The sequence below is a fragment of the Fringilla coelebs genome, assembly GCF_963513975.1.
Source record: "Fringilla coelebs genome assembly, chromosome: 3".
NCBI lineage: Eukaryota > Metazoa > Chordata > Aves > Passeriformes > Fringillidae > Fringilla > Fringilla coelebs.
Genome location: NC_140030.1, coordinates 22,581,448 through 22,595,740, shown reverse-complemented (window position 1 = coordinate 22,595,740; position 14,293 = coordinate 22,581,448). Strand labels below are relative to the sequence as shown.

General features: G+C 33.5%; 1 protein-coding gene across 1 annotated transcript in view; it reads left to right on the top strand.

The window, feature by feature from the left end:
* CSMD1 (CUB and Sushi multiple domains 1) overlaps window positions 1-14,293 on the top strand; it is a gene marked incomplete at both ends in the record, with an annotated part of 1,059,366 nt that overhangs the window by 769,609 nt on the left and 275,464 nt on the right. Inside the window, one exon of the mRNA XM_084202054.1 lies at window positions 9,963-10,066. Coding sequence (XP_084058180.1) covers window positions 9,963-10,066 — 104 coding nt within the window. The remainder of the gene's footprint in view (window positions 1-9,962; window positions 10,067-14,293) is intronic.

Sequence of the window (14,293 nt, the reverse complement as noted above, 5' to 3'; positions counted from 1 at the left end):
CTGCTTGCTATTCATAATGTAAGCACAGGGAAAAGATATTTGCATGTTTTTATTCAGAAAGAAGTTAACCTCGATGTATTTAAACTTTGTAGTGTATAACACTATCTAAAAACTGTCCAGATTTATGTAAAACCTTGGTGTCCTAACAATTCAATGTCCATGTAATATTACTGAGATTTTATTACAGGGATATGCATTCATTCATAGTTCCCTCATTCTCATAATGCATATTTTGTATTTATACATGTATATATAAGCAGTTTGTTTATATGTTCAAGCATTATAATTAGGAGTTTTTCTATATGAAGCATGTGTTTTCTTATTACAACAAACACTTCAGTAAGCCAAAGATAGAATATGTTTGTCTATCCTCAAGTATCTGTTATAGTATGAGATGCTCAGGTACTCAAGATGTTACCTGCAAGGCTGATGTGTATGACACAGGAAAATCCATGTCCCTCTAGAAAGGCAGGTAGACAAGACGCAAAGACATATTTTGTGGCAAAAAATTTCTGAGTGTGGACATGTGAAAGAAATAAATGCTATATGCTGACACACTGCTTAGTTTTCCTCTTAAAGTTCCATAAATACAACCTTCCATTAGCACAGTAAACATAGCTCCTTTATCAGAGTTTCTAACTTGGCTCAGTATGGCCCAGACCTTTCCAGTCTCTATCTTAAATTGCATACAATTCTAGTGAATTAATTTAACTGTCACATTGTATTTTTCTGAGGCATTTCTTTCTATGAATATTTTGGCATCTCCTTGTACCTCTGGAGGTTTTCCAGTGTTCACTTCAATTGCCTTTTTGCACCATACAGTGTGATGGCAAGATGTGCCACCCTTCTAAATGAAATAGTTTGTGCTCTTGGAACTATTATGCCGCAATAACAAGAAACCAACAAGCTCAAGTACTCTACTTCTCAAAGAAACAGGTGTTTATGGACCTTTCTGCTACTATTGACAGATGGTTAGTACTGCAGGGAATTATCCTCAAAATAAGTTTCATAGTGTTAGAATGCATGAAATAAAAGATTTACCCAACATGTTCAACAAAAATAATATTTGATTTGGAATTACTTAGTATGTATGGATTTCCCACAGTTAATTTTTTGTTTAAGGTCACGAACACAAATTTGCTTGGTTATTTTGTTACTTTTATGTTCTGGACATTCCACTGACCCATAAGTCATTACAAAGGTAGTTGAATTCCCTCAGTGAATATTGTACAATGATATTTGAGTTGGGAGATATAGAATTAATTATATTTTAATTTTTCTGAAATTTGAATATTTGCCACATGAAGTTTAAGTAACAAGAATTAAAATGTCAGAAATCTCTTGAGGAATTATGCTGTTAAACAAGTAATTTTCAAGGACTTGAAATTAATTGCTTTAAGGACTACACAATAATAGTAGGGCTGAGATTTAACACTTCGGATTCCAACATAGGGCACTGTCTAGAGAATAGTTTGTGTATAGATGAATATGCACCCTTTATTCCTTATAATACACCTTACAATAAAGGTCTACACTTCTTCATGTAGACCTTTATTTCATGTGCTCTGTCAGATTCATATGCACTTTGAATTAATTAATAAAATTAACCTACTCTTTCAAGACTTTAGGAAGAAAGACAGCAGTCAAATGGGGTAAATAAGTATTTTTCTCCTGCTTAAATTTTTAATGCAAAAAAAATTGGTGTGCTCATTTAATAAGTGATATTCTCAGCCTTTATTTAAGTGAGAGTTCTTACCTGGCAATCCATGTGATCTTAGTTTATGTGTAATTTGTGCTTAAAAAATGATAGATGTAGCTTTTAATTTTCAAATTTAAAGAACAGTATTTTCAGACCGTGTTTTGGACAACACATCTAAAAGTATTTCTTTAAAATGTTTTGAAAAAGATTTACATTAATAAAATTAGCACAATCAGAATTATTTTTGATGAATGGAAAGTAAATAGATGCATGGGGTTTTTTTATTTCATTTCCATTTTTCAGTTTAAAACAAATGACATAGTGTTTCTTTAAAGCTTGTATTTCCATATTTGTTTCCTACTGACAGTTGGAGCACCAGCAGGAGCAAAAATGAAAGCCATATATTTGGCTTTTTTTTTGGCAGAAAATGAGAAATAGATCATCCTACTATATCAGAGAGTTGTCTAAAATTGTCCAAAAGTGATAAATTCCAAACTTTTAGTGTGAACATATGAATAATTATCTCCTCTTTCAATTCTGCTTTTTCTTGTTTTAATTTTAGCTTTCAAACCTAAATCAAATTGATTGATAATTCATTAAAAATGTCTCAAATAAATGTGAAATATTCATTGGACTTAAATTTAAATGCTGTATACTATTCTGTGTACTTAGAAATGGTAACATATTTGTATATATATCAAACAAAAAAGAGAAGAAGGAAAACATTTCTATGATTAAGATGGCAAAGTGAAATTCAACATGATGTTTAGGCATTATAGCTGAAGATTAAAATCTAACTTGGCAACAAGCTGCTTCTCTGACTGAGTAACAGATTGTGGCAGCTCTGTTAACTCTGAAATCATCATTATAGGATTTTTTTTTAATGTCTCCCTCTGCAGAAGAAACAAAACTGTGACAAAAAATGTACTTATTCCCTTACTGTGGATGTATTTAAATTCCTTAAGTAGATGATTAGTTCTAGATCTATTTTACATAATTAACAGCTACCACTAAAAATGGCACTTCATAGGATCAAGAATTTTATTATTCTCATTTTTACAAGTAACTCTCTATTTTTATAGGTTTAGCTTCTAGTCACTGTGTGTCAATCCTTTTATCCTATATATCAGAAAGTTCTTCCTAATTGGAGTACTCTAAGATTAGTGTAAAATCACTTCATAACTTTTACTACATTAACAAAATGAGCTGGTTTTTCTTAAGATTGTTCTTATTGTTTTCTTCCAAAGATCTCAGATTATTTGGCCTCAATTAACTTGCTGACGAAGGGCTATGTTGCTTATGGCAAGTATGTTCAAAGTTATCTGCTATCAATGGCAATCCAAAGAAAGAAAAGCTGTGGGGAAAAAGACAATCTTTGTTTTCTTACCTGACAGATGATCCAGACACGGGGCAGTCACCTGATAATAGTCCTTATAAAACAAATTGTTAGATTTTTTGTACTTATAATTATGATTATGATTATGATTATTTTACTTTTTTCCTCCTTTTCTAATATAGCGTCAACATTTTTGGTTTTACATTATTACTATTATATGATATATTATTAATGGTATTTCCTTCTTCTCTTTGTTTAATTTCTACCAAGTGTGGTTATTAGGTTAATTTTCAAGTCATTAGTGGAGGCTGAAAGGAAAGTAAATTCCTGAGAATGAGGAATATAAATTATAATGTCAATAGTGAAAAATAAGCAAATTTCTTTTTATAATTGCTTTTTAAGTAACTGCAGTTGTTGGATAATGGTAGTACCAAAAATCTTCAGCATTTCTTTAAGATAATGAATAGAATAATCTAAGTGTTTTCAATAAATTTTTAGTCATTCAACAAAACCTGGAGGCATTGAAATTTTACTGAACAGAACCTTGTATTAGGCACCAATTTTATTTTGTCTGGTTTGAGCCTATTTCAGCCTGGTAGTTACAAGTTATTAATTTTGCGTCTTATTAATTGCAGCTTTACCCATGCCAAATTATGAATAATATGGCTGGGATAAATATTTTACCTTTTTTAAGGGCTTTGAGTGAAAGTGAATAACTTGATTTACAAAAGAATATGAAAGAAAAGTTATGCCATCTTTCATAATAAATCACCCATAAAATTTTTGCATTAGAGTACCTAGTTTTATTACTATGTATAGTCAATTTTTTACATTTCCCCTTCCTCTGGATTTTGGCCATAATTACATCACTACCTAAAAATTCGAGAGATATAACTATAGGAGGGGTGGACTTAGGGAAAGAGTGGAGTTTTGAGAGTTTTCTCAAAAAAGCATTCTTCTATGTGTTCTCTAATACTGGCAACATCTTTTTAAATTGTTTCTATATTATGTTGTTCTTTAAGTGAAACAGGGGCTCCAAACCTTAGCTTAAAGCTCTCCTTTCAGAATCTGGCTCCATTCTTCTAAAAACTTAAAAAAAATATTTAGGAATCTGAAGGACTATAGCAGTATTTCCATGTTTATGTCTGTAGGAAAAAAAAAAATTGAATATTTATGTTACTTTCGATATCTACATAGCAGCAGGGAGAAGATGCAAAGTAGGAAAATACTGTTACATTTGAAGGAAAATACTGTTGCATTAAGTATTGTTACATTTGTCAATGAAATTAAACAATCAATTACAGTTGCTAACAGCTTTTATAAAAAGACTTTATAACTAACACATTTTCTTTTTATTATTTTAAAATTTCTAATCATGAATGCTCAGGACTGTTTAATTTTCTGATTTTAATGTATGCTACTATAGTTTTACCCAGGCAGAAAATTGTCTCACTGTATTTTCTCATCTTTGAGAAATGTTCCTTCAAGCAGGTCCTGGTTTTTTTTTGCTTTTTTTTTTTTTTTTTGTGGGTTGGTTATTTTTGTTTTTGTGATTTTGTTTTTTTTTTTTTTTTCTTTTCTTGGTTTGGGTTTGTTTTTGTCTTTTTTATGGGGATTTTTATCTTGTTTTTGTTGGTTTGTTTGTTTTGGGGTTTTGTTTTTTTTTCTTTGGGTTTTTGTTTGTTATTTTGGTTTTTTATTTTTTGTTTGGGTGGGGCATTTTTGGTTTCATTTTTTGGGGGGATAAGATACACTTCTATTAAAATTGATGCTGTTTTAAAGTTGTTGACTTGCTCTGCTTGTAAATATAACAGATATCTTATGGGGAGTTTTCATTTCTTCTTGCATCTTAGAAAAAAATTCACTGCTCTTGCTTAATACTTTACTTAATGCATACATTTCTGACATGTGTAAATAGTAGTAAAATAGGTCTTCTTAGTAGTGAAAAGAACATGCACACCTAAGTGTGTTGGAGATGTAGCACTGCCATGGGCCATGGTGCTTCCTCCAGGCAGAATGTACGTACAGGCATTTCCTACAACTCTGGTGCTGTTTTTATCCATTTCTTTCAACCGCAATTTTGCCATAAAGTATGGGAGTATCTAGGATAAAGGAAAATGTTTCAAATGAAACATCCAAATGAAAAACTAATTATGACAAATTTACTTGCAGAACTTTTGTATAGGTACCTCCTTAGGTGTCTCATATTTTTAGGCTTTTTCTTGTTTTCTGTTTTCACAGTCTATTTATCTAATAAGTAGTAATCATTCTGAATTGCTTATAAGGGAATTTTGTCTCATACCTTTCAGAAAGCAAATAAGATCATTCTTCTGTAAGAAGAATGTAACTGATCATCCAGAAATAAACATAATATGTTTGGAAGCAATTTTCATGTTTCCAGTTTTTGTAAATGCAAATAAATTATTTTCTTCATTTAATCTTTTCATATTAAACATATGTAAATGGTGATGGTAAAAATAGTATTGCTGGAATTTTTAATTGCAAAAAAAATTGTATCTGGTTAAGCACCACAGAGCTGGTTTTTTCCTCCCTTGGTATATTAATCAATATTGTTTAACCACATATGTAGTATATTATCATATATGGTGATATTATTGAATCCTCGTAAATTTTTCCTATGCTGTACTCATATATATATCCATACAAAACTGTCTTATGTTCTTCAATCTGCCATCTAGCAAATCTTAAAAATTCTTCTGACAATTCAAAGCTTTATCTACACATAAATTTCAACCAAATAGATATGGGTATAACTATGGGTTTTCCATAGTTATCAAAACTCCCATATAGTCATTAGAAACAGTAATTCTAAGCAGTAGTTTCCTCCACTGTAAGACAGGATATATGACTTGTGTCAGTCTCACTTAAGGGCTTGGTAAAATTTTGGAGAAAATTATTCTGGGTATTATTGAAAAACACCTGAAGGACAACACAGGCAATGGTTGCAGTGAGAAGTTCTTCATGAGGGGAAAGTCCTGCTCGATGTACTTAATTTCCTTTTATGATAGGGTAACCCACCTAGTTGATCAAGAGAACCCAGCTGATGCGATCTTTTTGGATTTCAGTAAATTTTTTAATACTATGTCTCACTGGATCCTTCTGGACAAAATGTCCAGAACTAAGCTGCATAAACACATCATGTGATGGCTGAGCAACTGGCTCATGGTTTGGACACAAAGGGTGACAGTGACTGGGGTGACACCAGACTGGGGACCTGGGTTCCACAGGGCTCCATCCTCAGCCCAGTTCTCTCGCACATTGTCATAAACGACTGGGATGCAGGACTGGAAGGAATACTGAGCAGGCTGCAGATGATACAAAACTGAGAGGAGCTATTGACTCCCTCGAAGGCAGGGAGGCCCTGCAAACATAGCTCAAAAAATTAGAGTACTGGACAATCACCAGCCATAGAAAGTTCACCTTGCCATAGGAAGGCCAAGTGATGGATTCTACATCTGGGATGGAACAATCCGGATTGTATGTGTAGATGAGAAACTGGAATCAGAATTGAGGAAGTGACCTGGGAGACCTGGTCACAGAATCACAGAATGACTAGGTTGGAAGAGACCTTCAAGATCATTAAGTCCAACCCATTGCCCTAAACACCTTAACTAAACCATGGCACCAAATGCCATACCCAGTCTTTTTTGGAACACATCCAAGGATAGTGACTCCACCACCTCCCCAGGAAAGCATTCCAATACTTTATCACTCTTTCTGTGAAAAGCTTCTTCCTAATAGCCAACCTATATTTCCCCTGACACAGCTTGAAATGGTGTCCTCTTGTTCTGTCAGTTCCTGCCTGGAGAAAGAGACCAACCCCCACCTAACTACAGCCACCTTTCAGGGAGTTGTAGGGGGTGATAAGGTCACCTCTGAGTCTCCTCTTCTCCAGGCTAAACCCCCCCAGCTCCCTCAGTGGTTCCTCACAGGGTTTGTGTTCCCAGCCCCTCTCCAGCCTTGCCCTCCCCCAGATGTGCTCAAGTATCTCAACGTCCTTCCCAAACTGAGAGGCCAGAACTGGACCCAGCACTCAGGGTGTGGCCTCACCTGTGCCGAGGAGAGATGCAATGAGCTCCCTGCTCCTGCTAGCCACGCTATTCCTGGTACAGGCCAATATCAAGCTGAATATAAGTGAGCAGTGCCCTGGCAGCCAGGAGGGCCAACCCTGTCCTGGGGGCATCAGGCCCAGCATGGCGAGCCAGGCAAGGGAGGGGATTGTCCCACTCTGCTCTGCCTGGGGCAGCCTCACCTCGAGTGCTGGGGGCAATTTTGGACACTAGAATATTAAAAGGACATGAAACTTTGAGAGAGTGTCTGAAGGAGGGCAGCAAAGATGGTGAAGGGCCTTGAGGGGAAGCTCTGTGAGGAGCAGCTGAGGGCACTGGGTCTGTTCAGCCTGGAGGAGATGGAGGGGAGACCTCACTGCAGTTACAGCTCCTTGGGAGGGGAGGAGCAGGGGCAGACCCTGATCTCTGCTCTGTGATGACAGTGACAGGACCTGAGGGAATGGCCTGAAGCTGTGTCAGGAGAGGTTTAGGTTGGATATCAGGAAAAGGTTCTTCATCCAGAACATGGCTGGGCACTGGAACAGGCTCTGCAGGGAAGTGGTCACAGCACCAAGCCTCAGGCACGTGGTGTGACTCTTGGGGCTCTCTTGTACCGGGCCAGGAACTGTACTCAATGATCCTTGTGGGTTCTTTCCAACTCAGGAAATGTTATGATAGAAAAGTGCCATTTTCTGTCCACCGACTGTGAAAAGAACAATGATTAGACTGGGTGCTTACTGTTTACAGGTTAAAATTTCATTTCTATGAGTCAGAGTGAAGGAATTCAAGTTAGTCCTCCTAACCCCCAACCATTTGAAGGTCTTTCCAAAAGATTTTATGTGTTAGCATAGAATAACAATTATCATGGAAATGAAGATAACAAGATTTTGTTTAATAGTGTGTAATATATCTTCACAATGTATCTCCTATAAAAGAATGTTTCTTGTCACATTTCCTATATGCTTAGCCAGAAGCTTAAAACTTTCACTTATGGTTTATATCCAATCACATTTTTTTCTGACTTATTTTAGTATTGAAGAGGTGAACATTCATATTTGCTTTTAAATTGTTGTGTAAAAGAATTTGTGAGTCTAACCAAATGTATTGTTTGGAGTCAAACCAAATGTATTATTTAAATAATACATTGCTATGTATTTTCATGGAATGTTCTATTAGGATTCCTCCTCCATATGAAATAATAATTGCATTAAAAGTCTTGCAGTTATTCTTCTTGCCAGGAACAACTCTCTTTTTGTGCTTCTACATAATTTTTGCTTCCTTTTGGCTTAATTAGTCTTGATTTAATAATGAAATTTCACATGTTAACCACTGATATAATCTAGGAATACTAGAAGGCATACCAAGAGAAGATGAAAATGTTTATTGCTTTATCTGAAGCATATTTCCTGAAAATCATATGATTATTGTAACAATGGACAACCAAGACATGTGACCCCACCAGCTGGGCTTTAGGAAATGCAGATCCAACCTGATCTCCTTTTAGATGATCCCCCTAGTCGATGAGGGAAAGGCTGTTGGTTTTTTCTGCCTGTAGGCTTTTCTTTGGGTTACAAACAAAAGCAACATAGTACAATGTAATTATCACTGAATCTAGTGGCTTAAGTTCCTCTCTACAGTTCATTGTACTAGAATTTTCCAATTCCAACACAGAGATGAGGTGGCCTGTGTTTTTTTTTAATACTGAGAAAGCTTAAACAACTAACTTAGCTTGGATGATGCTTTTTTACAGGGCTAAAAATTGATTGAGAGGCATTTGGCCTTGATGATCACATAGCAATAAATTTAAGTGGATGGAAAGTGTAGTTTTTCCATGTGTTTCTTCCAGAAAAAGGAGCATAATAAAGCTTGTGCTGAAAGCTCAAATCTGACCCAAATGTTGTTTCTACCCACAAAACAGAAGAAAAATTAACTGCATCACATGCAATGGCTGATGTTGTCTGAGAGCTTATCCAGGAATATGTCCAAAAGTTAGTATAAAGATAAAGGGAATAATTTTGTGGAAAATCACTGACTGTCTGCACTTTCATGTCAAGCTGTTTGCAGAAACCTTTTGTATCAAATTACAAAGAGGTACAATGTCCTGATATATGTGTACATATATATCAGCTGCAACTACTTGCCGATACTGAACTCTAAAACTGCTTGCCTTAAAATTGTTCTTTTATATAAACTAAGTCAATTTTCATACTTTATCTTTAAAAATTGCAGTTTTGTAAATAACTTTTCAAAGAATTCTGAGAGATACATTTTTCATTTTCTTGACAATTCATTTTTCATTTTCTTGGCAATTCATGACTAGACATTATGTGGAATCACATAATTAATGTTAGTATCACAAATTAATGTTAGTAATTTCTGCAAGGAAATTCATGCTTTTGAATTTCTGTGAAGCAGCCTCCTCCATCTTTTTATGAATTGGTAGTTCATATGTTCTACCTCATTATTGTATGATCCAACAGATAAGAATGTTTTAATATACTTCCAATACTAGCCATACAAATTCATAAAGGTAAATATATATATATACATACAAGATATATACAGTTAAAAAAAGGAAATAGATTTCTTACTTCAATAATGAACAATTATCACCAGTTAGTGGTGACTGGCATCTTTGTATCTTATTATGTGATATTTCTGAAGCATTATGGCAGTGACTTGCTCCTAAGTATGAGAAAATACAGAAGTTTCTGCACTTGTTCTCTTTCTAGGTATCTTTCAAAAATAATTATAGCGTCATTTTTTTGATTTATAGTAGGCAAATAATTCAAGAATGAAACAGGTTAGATAACATGTGGGAATGTTTTGAAGTAACTGAGTTATTTAATTTTAATAGGTCATAAAGCTTGCTTTTGAAGAGTTTGAACTGGAAAGAGGCTATGATACTCTTACTGTTGGAGATGCTGGGAAAGTTGGTGATACCAGAACAGTGTTGTATGTGTAAGTATACAACTTCAAAAATTTTCCTTGGAAATTTGCTGTTGTGTTGTTTCTTCCAGGCCAGGATATATCTACTAAAATTTGTAATATTAATGTATGGAACTTGATAATAATTGTAAGCTTAAAATTCAAGTACTGCCAATGAAGATTGTTCAATACAAAGTTCACTCCAAATAATTAGTAGCATCTTTATAGACTTTAACACTGGGGACTAAAAACTGCAAATTGAATTTATTAAAAGAAATAAAAAATGCTTCCTTTAAAAAACAATTACCTGTATAACTGTAATTGTATTCACAAGCAATTAAGAGAATAAAAAAATAAAAGGCTCCTATTTCAGTGAACAGAAGATACAACTTGTGTAAAAAAACAAGGCATTGATTGATTTAAAAATTTGAATATTCAAAATTGGATTTGTGTGTAAAGTGTTAATGAAAGGACATAGTCCACTTTTCAGTAAATTAAAACATGCTTTATGGAACAATATAATATAATGTCATATACTGATAGTATAGGAATTTAGATAAATTTGAAGGAAAATTCCAGACTAGATAGCTACTCTTAATATACAGCTCTTCAGTACTGTCTGGACTAACAGAAATAATAGAACTCTGTACAGATTCATTAATCTCATCTACCTTAACCATCTCATTTTTGTTGCATATGCTAATTTTTTCTTACTGCCTAATGAGAGCTTGTAGTTAAGAAGATATTTTGGCTGCAACTTTTAGAGGGTTAAGTTATCATGTGAATACTGGTTGACAAACACAGACCAAAATTAGAAATTTGATAAATTATAAATAACTAAATAAGAGAAATTAGCAGCATTTATGCCACAATAACATTACTGTCTTTATCCAAAAGATAAAAATCTATTGGATGAAGACAGCATTGAACATATTTGATAAAAAGAATCCATTGTAGTTTTTTATTTGGAGAGGGTTTTAATCCATATAATAATTGCCATTTAGTTTTCTTTACTTAATTATAGCAAATGAGTGCTCTTAACACCCAGACATTTTATTTTAAATAAACTAGGATGCTTTTGCTGGGAGAGATCTGAGGACAATATTTCCATTATATGTATTGATTTAGGAATATATAAATTTCTTAATTGTTAATTTCTGAACTGTCATATCAAAGACAGTTTTCTATCTCTTGGAAAACTCCTAGTTTAGTTTGGCCTAAAAGGTATGATGAAGAATTATTGAATTATTTCCTCAATGCTTGTTTTTCTTGGGTTGCAATACTAGGTATCTGCTGAATTCTATATTCTGAGTATCTGAAAAAGGAAAAAGAAAAAAAAAAATGAAAGCAAACAAAGAAAACCCCTGTTTTGAGGGCTTGCACATTATACTAACAAGAAAAACATGAGCTGGGAATGGATTTCCACACCTAAGTTTTTTTTTTTCTTGTATTTTGCAGACCAGTTGTATAATGCAACAGTCCTTCTGGTGAGGTTGATTTAATTACTTGTAACTCTGACAAAAGGGTTTGAATTTTTTTCTTTTTGAATTGGAATATGTTTTTGCTCATAGAGATTGCAAAACTCCTTAAGAGTCAAGTCTTTAAGTAGTAAATTTGCTATCCCAAACTGTTGTTTTCTACACTGTGCATACTTAATACGTCAAAACTTGCCAAAATTATGTCAAAATTAAAACTACGTGTCAATTTTCTTTTTTTTACCTTTTCATTTGAAGCCATTTCGCCTGTGACTACCTAGTTCACATCTATTCTCCATGACTATTGGATATTTAATAAGCAGGACTCCATAATAATGTCACCTCCTGTAACTTTTTTCACTTAATTAACATTTTTAAAATCCTGTAGCAGACATCCACTTCTAAATCCACTGGCATTTCTAGAACTAGTACAATGGTCTCACTAGAGACACACTTTACTTCTAATAATTTCTTCAGTATATTTTTTTTACTAAAATAGCAACTGTTTTATCCCTATTACTCCACAGCCCATCATGTAGGATTATGGTACAGTTTTGGTCCTACCACCTTTATGGTAAATTGTATGTTTGATGAAAGTGAAATCTATGCAAATAAATTTATCTGCCTTTTGGGTAGCAAAATTAGCATTACACTGAAAATCATTTGAGAAATGAAATTATAAATCACTTAAATACACTGGAATATAGGAAGGCCCAAGGACAAAACTGTAGTCTCATGATAATTAACAATGAATCTGAATTTCTATTGAGACAGTGTTCTTGAAGTTATTAAACACTGGATTGTTTCACGCATTATGAAACATGTTATACTTAGCATCACAGATATGTGCCATTTCACTTGCTGTACAGAAGGGTCTTCCATAAATGCAAAGTAACATCTCTCATAAAAAACCAGGTCCACTTGTAGATATATTATCATGAGAAAGTTCATAACGAAATGTCAGAGTGATTTTCTTATAAAAAATTTTATTAGTTGGTTGTAATAACATCTGTTACATTTAATCAGCTTTGAGCAGAACCTTGCAGTTTCTTATTCATCCCAGGAGAATGAAGGAGCTTATAGTAAAGATTTTGCTGGCTAGATTTAATTCCTAAATTTCTCAGGGCATCTCAAAGAAATAATACAGCTTTTCTTACACTCTTCATGCTTCTCTTGGCAGACAAAATGCCCAAATTTCTGCAGAAATTATGCAGAATATCACTGTAGAATCTCATGCATTTGATTCTAAAACTTTATAGCTTTTCTGATTTAGTTTGAACACAATATGCTAAAATACATATCTTTCTAAATTCAAATCTAATTATAAGTATTTTAATCTTTCAGCTTAGCAGAAAACTGTCATGTCTCAACATATAAGCTTCAGCCTCATGCAAAATTTTTCAGTTGTCAGGTGCTAAAGACATCAAGGTGGAAGCTACCTCTTCATTTGGTGTCTTACTGTAAATTTATACATTAAAAACAAACACTGTATTGTAAACAAACTCAATCTTTATAATGAGTTTGGTCGTGCCAGAATGTTTATAAGCCAGTCAACCTATGAGCACTGGGACTGTCTAAAGGCAGGTCAGTAAATAGGGGACCTTTAAATACTTAATGGAAAGAAGACTGAGGGAGTTGAGAATCCTGATATATAAATGACCTGTCCTAGCACAAGCTTTCCATAATGTCTGAACTCTCATCCATTAGCAATTGTCTGCGTAATGTCAAAGCTGTAGCAGTACAGCTTGAGGGGAATATGAAGGAATCTGGATGTTTAAAAAGGAGAAAAAAATAACGTGCAAACTCCCCATCTTTTTTTTTTTTTTGGACAAAATTGGGAAAATAATAAGGAAAAGTATTTTAGCTTCATGAAAGATAGCACTGAGATCATACAAAACCCAATACACTTTGATGAAGAGCAACTTGTTTCAAATCAATTTTAGACATTGGGCATATTAATTAAGGATCTGTTGGGTTTTAATTTATTAAAGTATTTAATTTTAATATTTATAGTAAACTTTTCTAAAAATCTAATCACCAGTATCTTAAAAAATAAAGGGGGATATTCTCATCAATTTTATGATTTTTAACAATTCTTTATCTGTAATCCTTGTTGGGAAATTTAGTAATCTTCATGGATTATGTAGGTTGAGATGTTTAGCTCTGGAAAATAGTAATACAAGACTTAGATTAAATAATATTAATCTAAATATACTTATGTTGTAAAGTTTTGAAAGCAGTTATTTCTTATATTTAACAGAGTTTAGCTAGAACTAGTGACTACCCTTTCAAAATAATTAATTAGTGATCATCATATATTTATCAGTCAGGATGTTTCCTTCAATGTCCTGTTTCCTGTTTTTAAATTCTTGTGTATTAAACCAGCACATTGCTTTAGAAGGTTTGCTTTGTCTCCAAATGCTATGATTTATGTTTCTCTTTCAACACTTACATTAAAGCTTAAATTTTTTTTATTATTCCCTTAAAGCATGAATCTTTTAAATATTTCCTGTACAGAAAAGTGTTGTTTTTTCTTCAAAACAAAGAAGAAACTGTACATTGGTCATTCAAAGCCAATTCATTTTGTCAGCTATTTCAGTAAGCAGTAAAAACATGTATGGTAGTAAAATGCTTTCTAGTAAACCTTTATCCTTTTATTCATTCAATGTTTGGAACCTTACCGGGGGCTTGGAAAAGAACCTAGGCTTCTTTCATAACTTGTAAAAACCAGTTTTTCTGGTCCTGGAGACCATTCTCAATAGCTTGGATCTGACTTCTTGTGAAT